We start from the raw sequence: 16887 nt of genomic DNA, 5'->3' as shown, positions 1-16887 counted from the left end.
CGCCAAGTGCAGATTCAGCTAGTAGCACCAGCGCTAGCAGTAATGTTCAAGACACTGAGCAAACAGACCAGGGGCAGGGAGTAAAACAGGAGGACAGTGAGGAAAGTCAGTCTTTATGCATATTAAAGTTAGAGAGTTCATCACCAATGGGGCTACAAATGTGTGTTTTATTTCCGTGCATGTGAAGTTATATCTGTGTGTTGCGGGCACGTGCGTGCGTGCGCGTCCCCGTGTCGGCCGCTGGTGGGTGAAAATGCCAGTGACGTTTTTTAATCCCAGTCCGTCACTGGTCGCCCGGGACTACACAGCTCTCTAAGGGACTGGAGGGCACGGACTTAACTATGACAACAACAGTTATGACACCAATGTCTTTGGTGTGTGTGTATGTGTGTGTGTGTGTGTGTGTGTGTGTGTGTGTGTGTGTGTGTGTGTGTGTGTGTGTGTGTGTGTGTGTGTGTGTGTGTGTGTGTGTGTGTGTGTGTGTGTGTGTGTGGGTAAAGGTTTTTGGTCTTGTTCAATTTTGAGACTTTAAGAACACACATAAATGGAATATGGTGACCTTTTGAATATTTATTACGATTTGAAAGAAGAGATCAGTGGCTTATCAAAACATCAACATTGTTCAAAGAAACAAACCAACACACACACACACACATACACACACAAACATACACACACACACACACACACACACACACACACACACACACACACACACACACACACACACACACACACAAAAAAAACACTTACAAGACAAAACTTCAACACTGGCCACCAATTGAAACAAAAAAAAATACCCAATTCTAATACGTGCATTTTGCATGAGAGAAAAAGAAAAACAGAAAAAACATAGACAGAGCGGACAAGAGATAGGGACACAGAGAGAGACAGACAAACATACAGTCGGACAGACAGACAGACAGACAGACAGACAGACAGACAGACAGACAGACAGACAGACAGACAGACAGACAGACAGACAGACAGACAGTTACATACACTCCTGATAACTCACAGTTATTCAGATTCAGCTTTATTGGCCAGGTTTGCGAACAAACGAGGAATTTGACTTCGGTCCCTTAGCTCTCTATGTACAACACTTAACCTACACAACACACAACATTTAACCTATTGTTAATATCTAAAAAAGAGAAAAACACAAAACAGAAAACAGTACAAAAAAATAAATAAATATAAATAAACGGTTAAGTATACAGAATAACAATACAATACAATAATTAACAATAATTATAATAATATAATAAAATAGAGGGTGGGGGCTAATTCTGAGCGTTCAACAGAGAGACTGCTTGGGGAAAGAAGCTGACTTTGTGTCGGCTGGTTTAGGCAAACAGTGCCCTGTATCGCCTGCCCGAGGGTAGGAGGTTGAACATTTTGTGACCAGGATGTGAGGGATCTAGGGCGATTCTTGTTGCCCTTTTCCTGACCCTGGACTGGTACAGGTCCTCAATGGTGGGAAGGTCAGCTGCAATGATCTTCTCCGCAGCCCGTATTGTCCGTTGCAGTCTGGCCCTGTCCCGTTTGGTGGCTGACACAAACCAGACAGTGATCGAGGTGCAGATGACAGACTGGATGATGGCTGAGTAGAAGGTGGTCAGCAGCTCTTTAGGCAGATTAAACTTCCTTAGTTGTCGCAGGAAGTATAACCTCTGCTGGGCCTTTTTCTGGACAGAGTAAATGTGGGGACACCATTTTAGGTCCTGTGAAATGGTTGTACCTAGGAACCTAAAGGAATCGACAGTGGACACTGTGTCGTTCTGGATGGTGAGGGGGGGGAGTGGGGGGGGACTTCTCCGAAAGTCCACTGTCATCTCCACAGTCTTGTTGTGGTTTAACACCAGGTGGTGCTGACTGCACCATTGGACCAGCTGTTCCACCTCCTGTCTGTAAGCAGACTCATCACCATCCTGGATCAAACCAATGATGGTGGTGTCATCTGCAAACTTCAGGAGTTTTACACACGGGTTCTTTGAGGTGCAGTCATTGGTGTAGATGGAGAAGAGCAGCGGGGAGAGGACACACCCCTGTGGGGCGCCAGTGCTGATGGACCGGGTTTTGGAAGAGATGCTCCCCAGTCTGACATGCTGCTGCCTGTCAATCAGGAAGCTGATGATCCACTGACAGGTGGTGACAGGCACTTCGAACTGGGTGAGCTTCTGATGAAGGATTTCAGGGACGATGGTGTTGAACGCCGAGCTGAAGTCCACAAACAGGATCCTGGCATACGTCCCTGGGTAGTCGAGGTGGTGCAGTATGTATTGTAGTCCCATGTTGACAGCATCATCCGCCGACCTGTTTGCCCTGTAGGCAAACTGCAGGGGGTCCAGCAGGGGACCTATAATGTCTTTCAGGTGGCTCAACACCAGTCTCTCAAAGGATTTCATGACCACAGACGTCAGGGCGACAGGCCTGTAGTCATTTAGTCCTGTGATGGAGGTTTTTTTGGGGACTGGGATGATGGAGGAGCATTTAAAGCAGGAGGGCACTTCACACAGCTCCAGGGACCAGTTAAAGATCCGCTTGAAGATTGGCGCCAGCTGTTCAGCACAGACTTGCAGACAAGAGGGGGACACACCATCAGGTCCTGGAGCCTTCTTGATCTTCTGCTTCTGAAAGAGCCGGCACACATCCTTCTCGCAGATAGTTAGTGCAGGTGGGGGGAGGGGGATGGGTGATGAGGGAAAACCTTTTGTGCGTGAGGGGTGTGACAAAGGGTGCTCTTCAAACCTGCAGTAAAAGTCATTCAGGTCGTCTGCCAGTCTGGGATTTCCTGCAGGGTGGGGGGATGGTCTCTTGTAGTTTGTAATTTGTTGCAGGCCTTTCCAAACTGATGCAGGGTCATTCGCGGAGAGGCTATATCTTAGTTTCTCACTGTAGCTTATTTTGGCTACCTTGATCTCCTTTGTCAACTTGTTCCGGGCCTGCTTATATAGGTCCCGGTCCCCACTAGTATGGGCCTCCTCTTTAGCTTGACGCAGCTTCCTAAGATTAGGAGTGAACCAAGGTTTGCTGTTCTTGCATGTGCAGAAGGTCTTGGTCTGCACACAGAGGTCCTCGCAAAAACGGATGTAAGATGTTACCGTGTCTGTGAGGTCGTTTAGGTCTGTAGCTGCAGCTTCAAAAACGCTCCAGTTGGTGCAGTCAAAGCAAGCCTGCAACTCCAGCTTTGATTCCCTTGTCCATTTTTTTAAAGTCTTTGCCACAGGTTTAGAAGTTTTTAGTTTCTGCCTGTAGGTTGGGATGAGATGAAGCAGACAGTGGTCGGAAAGTCCTAGAGCTGCCCGGGAAACAGCGTGATAGGCGTCCTTCAAGACTGTGTAACAGTGGTCCAGTGTGTTTTTGTCTCTGGTGGGAATCTTGATATGCTGTCTGTATTTAGGGAGTTCCTGGTTGAGTTTGGCGTTGTTAAAATCCCCAACAATAATAACGAGAGAGTCCGGGTGTTTTTTCTCTATGTCCGTTATCTGGTCGGCCAGCTGTTGCAGCGCGTCTGCGACGCACGCTTGTGGTGGTATGTAAACACCAACCATAACAAATGAGGAGAACTCCCGCGGAGAATAGAAGGGTTTACAGTTTATGAAGAGAGACTCTAAGTGAGGGCTACACGTCTTTTCCAGCACTGTAACATCTGTACACCAACCAACGTTTAAGTAGAAGCAGATTCCTCCGCCTTTCGTTTTCCCCGAAAGCTCTGTGTTGCGGTCCGCCCGGATGAGTTGGAAACTGGGCAGCTGAAGTGCGCTTTCCGGGATGCGTTCACAGAGCCAGGTTTCGGTGAAACACAGGGCAGCGGATCTGTAAAAGTCCGAGTTGGTTTGATTGAGAAGCAACAGCTCATCCATCTTATTTACCAGGGACCGGACGTTTGCCAGGTGAATGGCTGGAAGCGAGGTGCGTAGTCCCCGCTTCCTTAATTTCACAAGCGCTCCTGCTCGTATCCCCCGTCTGCGTCTCCGGCAGATTCCAAGGAGAACCGTTGCTCCTCCGACCAGGATTTCAATAAAACTTGCTGAGTTAGTAAAAACTGGAGAAAAAAATCCTGTAGAGGTATGCCGGATGATTAGAGCTCCTCTCTGGAAAAAGTTGCTGGTGAAATACCACCGAAAACATAATAAACGGACAAAAACAAACAAAGTACTAGAGAGCGAAGTACCGAGGCTGCCATCCGCGGCGCCATGGCAACCCCCAATTGTAATATGAAATAGAAATAGAAAATAGATCGGGAGTGAGAGATCGAGTGTTATGCCCAATTAAACTAGAAGGTAACTTTCTAGTGTTGCTGATCAGCCATTAGGCCAAACATGGTCCAAGCATACCAGCCCCAGTCTGTCTCTCTTGCTCTCTGGATACCTTATGCTCTCTGGCTAGCTTATGGTCTGTCTCTTTGTTGAAAGTGCCTGTTGTCAGAGAGTCTAGATATTTGTTGGAATGTGATAGGGTAAGCTGCCATTTTGTTATTTGCTCATTTCTTTTTCTCTTGTTTGTCTAGAGAGGTAGCTTTGTTTAGTTTATTTTGGTTTAAACATAGACTGAGGTGTTTTTTTAAGAGGCAGAGGGTGTCTTGGTTATTATTTTATCTCATCCTTTATTCTGTTACTGTATTTCATGCAGTGTACGTCAAATAAATGCATTGTTGGTGAAGGGTTCCTGGTTAACATGTCATGGCTATGACTAACACAGAAACAACAGAGAGGGGGACGGGAAGACATGTATGTGAGAGAGGGAGCGAGAGAGAGAGGGAGAGACACACACACACACACACACACACACACACACACACACACACACACACACACACACACACACACACACACACACACACACACACACACACACACACACACACACACAGAAGGGGGAGACAAAAGCAAATGTGAAGGTGACTGAAGAAAGAAGAAGTAGGGGACGTGGCCAATTCTTTTCTCTCAGAGGATCCTGATTGCTGTGATACCGTCTGTGATGTCACATTTTTTAATTGGTCAAATTTACATAGCTCCTTGCAGGCACTCAAAGAGAGGGAGCTGGCAGAGAGTAGAAAGCGCACATCCCCAAACGGCCGAGGCCTTAGTGTGTGTAAATCTGTTGTTGTGCACTCTGTGATGCATCATCGCATGCTGACGGAGGGCTGGCGGTTGAATCATCCACGGGACAGTGTTGCATCCCGTGGAGGGGGGTTGGGGGGGGGCCTACGTGTAGGGGGCTCTGACCGATCTAGGTGCTTTTAATTGGATTGAAACTAAATGACTCAATAATTGCTTCACAGTGGTGTCTAATATACTTATGACACTCACTAATTTACTCTTCCCTATACTCTCTCTCTCTCTCTCTCTCTCTCTCTCTCTCTCTCTCTCTCCCTCTCTCTCTCTCTCTCTCTCTCTCTCTCTCTCATGCTCTCTTTCTCTCTCTGTTTTTCCTTTCTCTATACCCCTCTCTCATACACACACACATACAAGTCTTTAACAGTGCAGGAAAACTCACTCACATAAATAAACACACATACACACACACACACACACACACACACACATACACACACACACACACACACACATGCGCACACATCAAACACACACACTTAAGCATAAGCATGAAGCCATAGATGAGACTGAGAGCAATCCCGTACCCATGACACAAGCACACAAACACACACACTGTGTTTGTTTGAATGTCGTGTCATTCGTTACTTATGAGGATGGAATGGGTAAATTTGCGCACCCTCTGAACAGAGAATATGATATCTCTTTGTCGGTTACCTCTTGGATTTCACTCTCGTTTTGGTTTTGTCTCTCTGTCACTCTTTCCCAATTTCGTTGATTCACAAAAGCTTATCAAAGCAAATGACAGAGTTTAAATAATAAAACAAAGAAAAAATATGTATATCATCTCTCTCACCGCCAATGATGGCTTAGACTCTGCTATGTGACGCGGGAGAGGGGAGGGGAGACTATAGGGGAGGGGAGAAGGTAGAAGGGAGAGGAGGTAAGGCGCGAGGAGAGAGGACAGGGGGTTTGAGAGGGGAGGGGTCATGGGAGTGGAGGGGAGACTAGAAGAGAGGGGAGAGGAGGGAGTAGATGAGGAGAGAAAGGAGGGAAGGAGAGAGGGGAGGAAACAAGAGAGCAGATTACATTTTTTTATGTGAGAGGTAGAGCTCCCAATTTGTAAATCTTCCAATATATTTTGACCCCTGGCAACTAGGAATGTTCTCCCATATATTATGGCCTATAACTCGCCCTGAGTTAAGAAAGTTATTAAGGCAGTTTTATCCCATACCTTAACCATGAACTTTTGATGGAAACAATGAACAGCAGTTGAGCCCCTCAAATCATCCCTCATTATCATTGCATCATCATTACAATGAAATAGGACATTCTCCCTCACCTCCCCCCTATTAGCCGGAGAGGTCACAGCGAGTCTGAGAATGGAAAAATATCAGACTCACAGTAAAACATATTTTTTATTAATTCAAGAGGAAAAAAACGGAATGTAGCAATCATCTGACACGGATCTGAATCAACTCTGAAGTTGACATGACGGAAGTCAGTGAAAAACACTAAGATTACAGAGACGTGTGTAAAGTGCTTAGCTCTAAAGTGATTGTGCAGAAATCAATCAAACACTCGGTGGAAATTAAAGTTCTTAGTTATTTGTTACTAAAGTTAAAACTGCAGAGGGAGTCAAAATAATTTTACGTAAAATATCAAAAAAGCATTTTGACGTATTTGGTAAGAGAGAAGAAATCAAGTATATACAAACGCAGAAGATGACCACCATTCTGAAGGATGACATGACAGACTGGGATTCAGTCGAGATGGGCGACAAGAATGCTGTCCGCGCTAATAGACAAAGAAGATGAACGGGAGAGAAGAAAGAGATTGAAATTCTGGCAAAGAGAGGGAGAAATTGAGAGAGAGAGAGAGAGAGAGAGAGAGAGAGAGAGAGAGAGAGAGAGAGAGAGAGAGAGAGAGAGAGAGAGAGAGAGAGAGAGAGAGAGAGAGAGAGAGAGAGAGAGAGAGAACTGGGGCAAGAGAGTCAAAGAAAGAGGGAGAATGTTCAGCCCAAACAACCTGTCACCCTCCATAAAGAGAAGGAGACCGTGCCTGGTTTTCAAACTGTCAAAAACTTTCCCCTGCAGTTCACAGGAAGGTGGGAACTTGTAGAGCAATCTAAATTCACCCAGAGGAAGTGGTGGATGCTATCTGGAGAGCGTGTGCAAGTGGTAGAAGTGGACCTGATGACTTGGTGAATTTGTAGTCTTTTCTCTACATGTCGGCATTTTCTGATATCGGTCGTTCACATCTCTCTGAGTTTCCAAAGTTTTTCTTTCTATTCATCAATTGAGTGATGATATTTTGCCACATATGGGTTCAAACTGGAATTTTAGGGCAGCACTCAATCAATATCAGAGCGATCGAGAGGCCGGGGAGATATTTCTGATGGAAAGGGCGTGTCTGGTAAATGACAGCACTGTAGTTATGTCAACCATGTAGAATATGAGCTCAGTCCCTGTGCCTGAGGGCATGATGCTGGGACTTCACCCTCTCTGTCATCATGTTCCCAACATTTGTGATTCGATGATTTGCTCGCTGACAGCAGCCAAGTCAACATGATTAACTTGGCTTACATATCTGCATCATTTATTATGACAAAATCATTTTGCAAACTTGGACAATGATATTTAAAAGGCATAATTCCCAAGAGCAAATCCATCCATCCATCCATTTGATTTAGTTTTGTGTTTAAGTTTATAGTCTTTTGTGTTATAAGTGGAACCGGGGAAGACTAGGTTATTACAATGTCTTCAGCGCCATGCAATCCTTTGATAAATAAATATACAAATATTGTGTAACTGTTTAACATGAAAACCGTTTGGGGGGGGGGGGGGGGGGGGGGGGTCCACTGTATTCTTGAATACTAATGAGAGACCGAATGGTGCATCGCTTTGAATGTAGCTGCTGCAAGAAATTCTGGGATGGCATTTTTCGCTATGCTAAAGGCGATAAGCAACGTAGCATTGAAGCAGCTTTCCTGAGCAGTTAGAGAACTGAACCAGCTATTATCATGGCAACTACAGAGACACTTCCACTCAGCCAAGAACCTTCCTTAATAAAGAATACTGTGGATTAACTTCATGACAAGTATTGTTGTAAATATCTATTTTAAAATGCTTTGAACAGTCAGATGCTTAAAGACACAGAGTTGTTTTTTTGGTTTATTTATTTGTTGCACTAAAGCGGCGCCAACTGAAGCCTACTTTTGTGTAGAGTTTGTTTGGCCTGTTTTTGTTTAGTATCATGGGTCTCTCGGTGACATCCTGAAGAACTTCTAAGTCTGACTTTTGGACAGCCTAGGAAGAAGAAATGTGTTTACTCTGCATGTTTTTTTATTACGTGCTCAGATTTTTAGGATCCGTAAACAAGGGACAGAAAGAGGGAGATGTGCACTGATGTAATCGATGGCTGCCATCACTTTTCTTGACAGATGTGGAGCTAAAGGAAAAGGCAGTTGTTGTCTCGATGTCCATTTCCTGAGCACACCTGAGAGGTTTTCTACTCATAATTACCAGCTTATTTAGCCTTAGCTGAGGCCAAAAAAATATCACATGAGCAACTCAGATGAGAAATGGCCATGGATGTTTATTCCATTTTTGCGAAGAACATGCTGAGTCATCTCTGTGGTGTATGCCTTCTCATCGATGTCAGCACCCCACTCCCTGATAAGAAGTTCAGTGACAAACCAAAACGGTTTCCAATTATTTTTCATTCTCTTCAAATGACGAGCATCTCCAAATAGTTTGGTTGGGTTTGTTTAAACATAAATCTATTTACTTAATATAATACCTGAATTAATTCTGGGACAACTGTACTCTGCTGCTCTGTGCAGGACAAATCAATGAATTGGAAAATACCACAATTTCCCATCTGCTGCCTTTGTCTCACATAGTTATGGATTGCTATGGTTAAATTCCCGGTGGACTGAATGAATGTGGTGATTTTTGAATAATTCAGCCCTGAAATGTTTTCTGTATTCCCGGCCATGAAGTGTGTCTAATCAGTTAACATTAGAATCGGGACAAGCAGATATTGGGGATCAAGCCCAATTCCCTTTGGGTCGAAGATAAGCACAATATAGAGCAGGGGTCACCAACACAGTGCCCGCGGGCACCAGGGCGCCCCCTAGGACTAAATGAGGCGCCTGCAGGCCTGTTCTAAAAAAAGCACTACTCATTCTTGAACAACTCTTTCACACCTTTTTTAAGTGATTGTTGATAATTATTATGAGAAATCATTAACATGATCAGTGTCTTCACGCAGATGAGTATCATTAATCATTAATAATAATATATCACAAAAGGCAAACTGAGCAAATTTGCTATTTCACAAGAGTGTATCAAACTGGGTGCCCTTCGTATGACTCGGTACCCATGAAGTAGCTCTCAGGTTCCCAAAGGTTGGTGACCCCTGATATAGAGGAACAAACTAAAGGGAGTTATATTGGATTAAATCAAAACAGGGCAAAAACAAAGACAGTCAATGACATATATCTTCCACAGATGCTTCAACAGCCAATCTGCTGTGGTTCTCTTTAGCATCAGAGACGATGGAGCTGTTGTTGGAGGACTCAGGGCCTTACGCCTCGTTTCCACATACGTACATTCTCGTATGCGATCCAACCGTCTCCGACCGAAAGTCCATTCATTCCTATGTGATTCTCCGTAATGTCTGTTTTTCCTCCGAGACTCCTCCCCAAATTTCTGTCCGGTATGTCCGTAATATACGTTCAATTTTTTTTACTTTCGCCGTTGTTTTACAGAGATAACGTATGAACGTTTTTATGTTTTTCACAAAACATGTAAGTACCTGTATATGTCGATTCTCATGTTCCAAAGTACCGGCCTCCTAAAAACTGCCATTATCATACGTTCCCCCATCTTTTTGGCTGTCCGTAAATAAATTCATGTCCGTACGTAAAGCACTAGCGACCCTTTCCGTAAATTTACGGAAGCACGGATACGAAAAACATACGTTTGTGGAAACGAGGCGTTAGCGTAGCAGTAGCTAATGGATCTAATCAGTGCTTAATTTGTAAAGTGGGCGGTCCCGAAACGCAGAGGGGGGGTGGGTCCGGCGACTTAGTATGTGGATAAGAGATAATGGAACAAAAAAAAGATGCATGTTCAATTCAATCGTTTTATATCTTTCTTCAAATTCCGTTGCAAAGAATCGGCCAACGCTGACACATTTTGCCGATTGTAAATTGACATGAGATATTGTAAACTTTCACAATCCTGCTCTGTGATATTTTTAATTTATATTAACTTGTGCGTGGCGCACACGCATTTGGTCATGCATGGTAACCGTTTATTCCTCTCGGCTTGCTCCTCAGATGCGACGAATTTCAAAAGTGCCGGGTGTGGTTTGTTGGCCCAGCTTTTCAGTGCATCAACAGATCTCCCACTCTTTCAAATTATGTTAAATCTTAATAAGCAACATGAAATTCTTGGGATTTGTTCTGTAAATTAATATATGCATATTATTATTTTATTTTAAACATTTAAACATTTTTAATTTTTTCCATGAGAGGTATAAGGCTACCAGATCTGCCCAAATAAGTACCGGAACACAGGGAGGCCAAAATTAAGAGGATCAGGCTCAAATGAACCACTGGATCTAATGCTGAGCAGGGGTTCATAAGGAGCACTTAACATGTCAGTTAGGGACCAGGGAGCTTGTGTAACTGAGAGCCAGGTTTTACCTCATGAATATCTCTATTCGTCTCTCTAACTACGGCCCTTGGGACACTGGACCAGTTCCTGAACACATCAGACAATGAATGTATATTTCATCTTAAACACTGAGCCGAAGGCATCGGGTGGATTGAGTGGAAATGCAGTGATCTGAGGCCAGAGCGTCCTCGCTCTCTCTCCTGTGTCGGCAGATATCCGTGGGCTGCAGGGATTCCTGGACCAGACATCGCGGCAGGGTGTGGACGTGGCCCTGCAGAGGGTGGACCGCAACATCAGCCAGGTGTTCACCAACCTCTTCACCACCATGAGGACCGAGGAGCTCAACAAGTACCGGGACACTCTGCGCAGGGCCATCCTGCTGCTCAGCCCCCACGGAGCACACACCTTCATCCAGCAGGTGGGCTGCTGATGAGGCTGCGGATGTGATTTGATGGTGCTGGGGAATGTGATGGTGGTGGTGGTGGATGTGATGGTGGTGGTGGTGGATCTGATGGTGGTGGTGGATGTGATGGTGCTGGGGAATGTGATGGTGGTGATGGATGTGATGGTGGTGGTGGATGTGATGGTGGTGGTGGTGGATGTGATGGCTGTGGTGCGTGTGGATGGTGTTGTTGGTTGTGATGAGTCTAGATGTAATGGCAATGCAGGTTGTCATGGGGATGATGATGCGGTGATGAGGCTGTCGGTGTTGGGGATGAGTTTGGATGTTATGGTGATGATGGTAGTACTGTGATTGTGGGAGTGGTGGAGGTGATTTTGAATGTGTGAAATGGTGACAATGATGATGCTGTGGTGCTCTTGATGATGATTGTGATGATAAAGTTTATGATGATCAGTTTGTTCCAACATACTAGGACTTTTATGTTAAGTCTTGTTTGTTTCCTGGTGGAGTGTTTATGTGATGTGCTGGTAGGTGTGTGTGTGTGTGCATCCATGTGACAAATTTATAATTGCTTTTAGGCACAAAAATTATAATTAAGTGTGCGAGGCAAACAAATGTGATGCAGCATCTGCAATCACTCATTCAAGTGACAAATCTCTCTCTCTCTCTCTCTCTCTCTCTCTCTCTCTCTCTCTCTCACACACTCATTCACACACAAATAAACACACCCACAATAGCGTGTTCACATTGTGGAGGGCCAGGTGTAAGCGACCATCTGGAGTGACAGATGGCTTCACTTACTGACTTACTGGATACTAGAAACACACTCATAGACACTGGTGACTTTACCTAGCCAGCTATCTAGTAGCCTATCCTTCACCGAGCAATATGGTATCAGCGGTATCATTAAGGGCAAAATTAAAGTATGCAGACTGACCCTAATCGATTAGGTGACCTCTGAGTGCCTCAGAAAAGACATTCAGATGTCACTAGAGGCACGCCACCTGCACTCGCAGCAGAGTCCAACGCTCACAACGTGTTTTCGGGAGAATAGCAAAAATATAGGATTTAAACGCTTTTTTCTTTACGGTTTTTCTCAGTCGTTTTGGTACATTTCTCAGATCAGAATTAAAATTTGCAAAACAGTAAGTGCATTTCTCAAAACAATTCGTACAAATAGCAAAACACCATGGATTTCCTGCAAAAGCCAGTCTCTTGCTCAAAATCCTTAGTACGTTTCTCAAAAGTAAATATCTCTGTCAATGAACATGTCAGTGCCATCAGAATGACCAGTCCTTGTGTCATTGTGTACGGATAAGACAGTCAAATTGATTAGTCATGTTGTCAATATAACAGTGTACTCTGGAGGGATGTTCTGATGTAAAATATGGCTAAAGTTTTGAAGACAATTATTGTAAATTGTAAGTTACACCTTAGTGGGAGATTGATTGCAAGAGACTGGACAAGATTCACATTTACACTTTGACTGTTTGTTCTGTAATTTGTTGACAGACCATGTCATTGCTAGAAATGTGAACATAGGACACGATCTCCTTAGGGTAAACTGTACATGCATTGCTGTAGGAATTACAGTGCAGTCTTCCTACACCTCCTGACGGTCCTGTCTGTTGGGCCACAAATTCTCATTCTCACGCAGCCTCACTCCTCTTCCTCTTCTTCTTATCTCTGGCTGTTGACCCCGTCCAATTCCTTGTCCTTCCATTGTCAGACAATGTAACATTGTGTTGTGCTCCAGCTATATATATACTTGCCAGTTTATGGTTCATGAGATGCACCTTTGAGCTATTTCAGAAAACTGGTTGATCGTTGGTTGATCTAACACTTCACACATTTCACTTCTTTAGAGAAAGTCAAGATTCACCTGGTCATTTTGCATGCAAAGACTTATGCAATGACCTAATGCCTAAATGTTGTGGGGGTGAGACTATACAATCGAGACCCATTGCAATACATTTTGATCAACATGACATAAGCCATTAATAATGTAGGAAAGAGCAGAGAATCGTACATAATCATATGCATGAATTTACCAAAGCATTTGCAACTTGTTCAAAGAAATGAGAAACTGCTTTTTTGATGTGCAGAAGTGACACAATGATTTGAAGATTGAACAGGTAGTTTTGAGAATTTCAATTCTGATCTGAGAAATGTACCAAAGCGACTGATAAAAACTGTAAATCACAGTGTTATTTTAGAGACAGTGATGGCAGAGATTAGTATGTTGAAAATCATATGGGTTACACGCCCCCTACCTTCCTAGAACTCTCAGCCCAAAACATTTTCTTTAAATCTACATGTCAAGTGTTTGAGTTCGCTCTGAAATTGTGCGTTCACAGACTCTTCAAAGTGGAGGAAGTCCTTGAAATATAATTGGAAAACACATTACAAATAAATGAACACATATGGGATATATGTGTTAATTTATTTTAAATGTGTTTTCCGTGTCCAAGGTTATTGAGGTACAGTACAAATATGTGATTCAAATAAGTCAGGATTTGAATAATTTCTGTCCTTCATACATAGCCAACATTTCCATTTAAAGTCATTGATGCTCCTAGTAATGTGAGATGCTTTGGATATTAATGTCGACCAAATGACAATTTAAAAGGACAATAAACAAACCCAAACGCATTCCATTCCAGCAGTGACAGTTGAAAATGATTTGTTTTCAGAGAAGATATAAAAATATTAAGTCTGTGCTACACTCTTTCTTGGTGGTGTCTGGCCACTGTGTGAAACTCTCAGAGCTTTAGGAGACATGTTGTATTTATTATTAACAATCATATTTTTCATTCTGTTCGCTTTTCATAGTGATTGCTGACGAACACAGAGGGAGAGAGAGAGAGAAAGATAAATATAGAGAGAGAAAGACAGACGGACAGACGGACAGACAGACAGACAGACAGACAGACAGACAGACAGACAGACAGACAGACAGACAGACAGACAGACAGACAGACAGACAGACAGACAGACAGACAGACAGACAGACAGACAGACAGACAGACAGACAGACAGAGGGACAGACAGACAGAGGGACAGAGATGGAGACAATCTAAATGATGAACAAACTAAATGCTAAACAATTTTACAATAGTGTCAACAGATTGACTCTGGATGGAGTCATTCATAATGCAGTGGGACAACAGCAAACTGTTAGCAGTCTGAAGGGTGGCCTTGGTATTTTGCTCTGACACAGAGAAGAGTATGTTATGTTATGTTATCAGCCCACTAAAAAGTCTGGGAAGAATCAAATAATTAAAGGCATCAAAGGCAGTGAGAATACAAAGTTGCACTTATTTTTCCTTTCACTCTTTGAAGCCTCATGATAAAAGCATAACAAAAAATCAACCAATGTATAAATGAATATGTGATTTATGTGATTATGGACATTCACATGTTTGGTACGGTGCCACTCTTCATTCATAGTTCATTAAGTTAATCATTCATTAATAAGAACAAGATATCTGTTTACCTAACAACGAGATAGCAGAGTATGGTGTGGTTTACGAGGCTGAGCTATGAAACAAGAAGAAAGAGATAAATGTGGAGGACCCGCCTGCTGGAACCTGAGACAGCCTTGGATTGGTGTGGAGCATTACAGACAAGGTTACCAATCCCGAGGTCCCTCCCTCCCCCGCCTTCATCTACGTTAATCACTGCTAATCACCTTGATGGCTCTCACATCCAGCAAGTCCTTGTGGAGAGCAAAAAGGACAACTCGGCTAATGCTCTGAGAGAAGAAAATAACCCAAAGAGCGGGGGAGAGTCTTGAGGAAGTGGAGGCAGGAAACGGGAGAGAGAGACAGGAGAGGGGGGACCGGAGGGAGAGAGAGACAGGAGAAAGAGAGAACGGAGGGAGAGAGAGACAGGAGAAAGAGAGAACGGAGGGAGAGAGACGGACGATCGAAGCCGGCCTAGCATGAGAAAAAAAAACAGTAGGCCTATGCACGACGACGGGTTGACATGCATTGACTGATCACAATTTTTAATTGGAACACACTTGGTAGTCCGGACTGCAGAAAGCAGAGGATTACAGAAAACAGGAAATAACAAAGAAGAGCAGTTGAAGCCTGTCCACGAAGGAAAGACAGACATAATCCTCCATGATGAAACGCATAGAAGCAGCCCTACCTGGGCCCTCAGCGGCTACCCTATAATTAGATCACTTAAAATAAACGTCAGAGTCAGCCTCTAATTGGTCATAATAAACGTTGGCTGGGCGTCGAGAATACTTAACTGAGATTGGAGGGCACCACTGGGACGTGACCCCTCTGGCAGCCATTTTCATCTCCCAATCCCATAATGTACATTACTTGTAATTTACCATACAGCAATTGTAATGCCATGTACACGGTTCCTGACAGTAGAGAGACTTAAGCCATTTGGACTATATGTTCTACTGGAATGTGCTGCAGTATGCCATGCTACACTACACTATGCTATGTAGAACAACACTATGAGCGGGTACACAGAACATACATGCTGTACTGTGCTGTACCTTTTTGTGCTAAAAAGCGAGATTATCTTCCATACTAAAATGAGCTATAGAAAAATACTAAAACATTGTATTCATATATGTTTTATATATTTAAAAGAAAAACTTTTAAATGCATGAAATGGTTGCATTAAAGAAATCAATACAACATTTGCCACATTCAACTTTCTATTCCATCCAAGGTGATGAATGGATACATACATCACTGAACCATCATCACTCAGTCAATGAATTAAACCAATAACCAAAGCATTAAAGAATTGTGTGATTGAAAGAAAGGCCTATGGAATGGATTTTATATTACAACTAAGGAATAGAGTTGTGGCAATGCTCCCTGCTACACGCCAAACAGGTCACCTAAAGGCCTATTTAGGGTCGTTTTAGACGCAGAGACGTAAGCACGTAATTTACACAAGGGACTTGTTTTAGACAAGTTTTGATTTACGGTTCCCGTAAGGTTCCTTAAGGATTGCGCGTGTTGCAAGGGGATTCTCCGCCAGAACAGTAGGGGGAGCAACGAACGAATCTGTGGAAGTGGAAATCGCTGGCTTGTTTATATTTATAATCATAGCCGCGGAAACGTATTCTCAGCAGGGGGTGCTGGAAAAAAAAACAGCCTGGACTAGACTCGCAACTCGCTACATTGATAAAAAAAGATATATAGCAGCGCAGCTCAATTACACCAGTGCATGCGCGCACAGTCGAAAATCGATCGTTGTGTTCACACCATGGTTCACATCCAGCTGCTCACAGAACAAGTTTAGCGCGCCACCGCTCCCCTCACACTTTTTCATATAACTTTTTTTCAGCACTAGGTCATATGAGCATTAAATAAATGCTGCGTCTCAAAATGCCTTGGACAGCAGCGACGATGACCCGCTTTGCCACGGGCCGAAACAGTGCTGAGCGACCACAGCCAGAGCGAACACAGCGGGGCAGAGGAGTGTCAGGAATAGTCTTTTGTGTACACATCAGTACGGCCTATTTGCACTACTGTTTAGTGGCAATGCAGTGTTTTATTCTATGCCTTTTAATTTTCGTATATTATTTCAATGAATACAATTTATTTATTTATAAAAACAAGATCTGGTCTTCAAATCTTTTTTCCAAACATAGGTCGGGTTTGTGTTTATATTCGGACCGGTACAGCGGGCGCTCACATGACGTTAAGCATTTCCTGGTGCATAATGTGACGCTTCAGAACCTAAAATCCCGTTT

The 16887-nt window shown here is 43.6% G+C and overlaps 1 protein-coding gene across 2 annotated transcripts in view; it reads left to right on the top strand.

Annotated features, from left to right (window-relative positions):
* LOC132446484 (glutamate receptor ionotropic, delta-1-like) overlaps positions 1–16887 on the top strand; it is a 594597-nt gene that overhangs the window by 406939 nt on the left and 170771 nt on the right. For both annotated transcript variants that reach the window (XM_060036803.1, XM_060036802.1), the window contains exon 4: positions 10960–11165. In XM_060036803.1, coding sequence (XP_059892786.1) covers positions 10960–11165 — 206 coding nt within the window. The remainder of the gene's footprint in view (positions 1–10959; positions 11166–16887) is intronic.

Source organism: Gadus macrocephalus, chromosome 18, assembly GCF_031168955.1.
Source record: "Gadus macrocephalus chromosome 18, ASM3116895v1".
In the NCBI taxonomy this organism is placed as follows: Eukaryota; Metazoa; Chordata; class Actinopteri; order Gadiformes; family Gadidae; genus Gadus; species Gadus macrocephalus.
The sequence above is the reverse complement of the archived record's forward strand: the minus strand, read 5'-3'. Positions and strand labels throughout refer to the sequence as shown.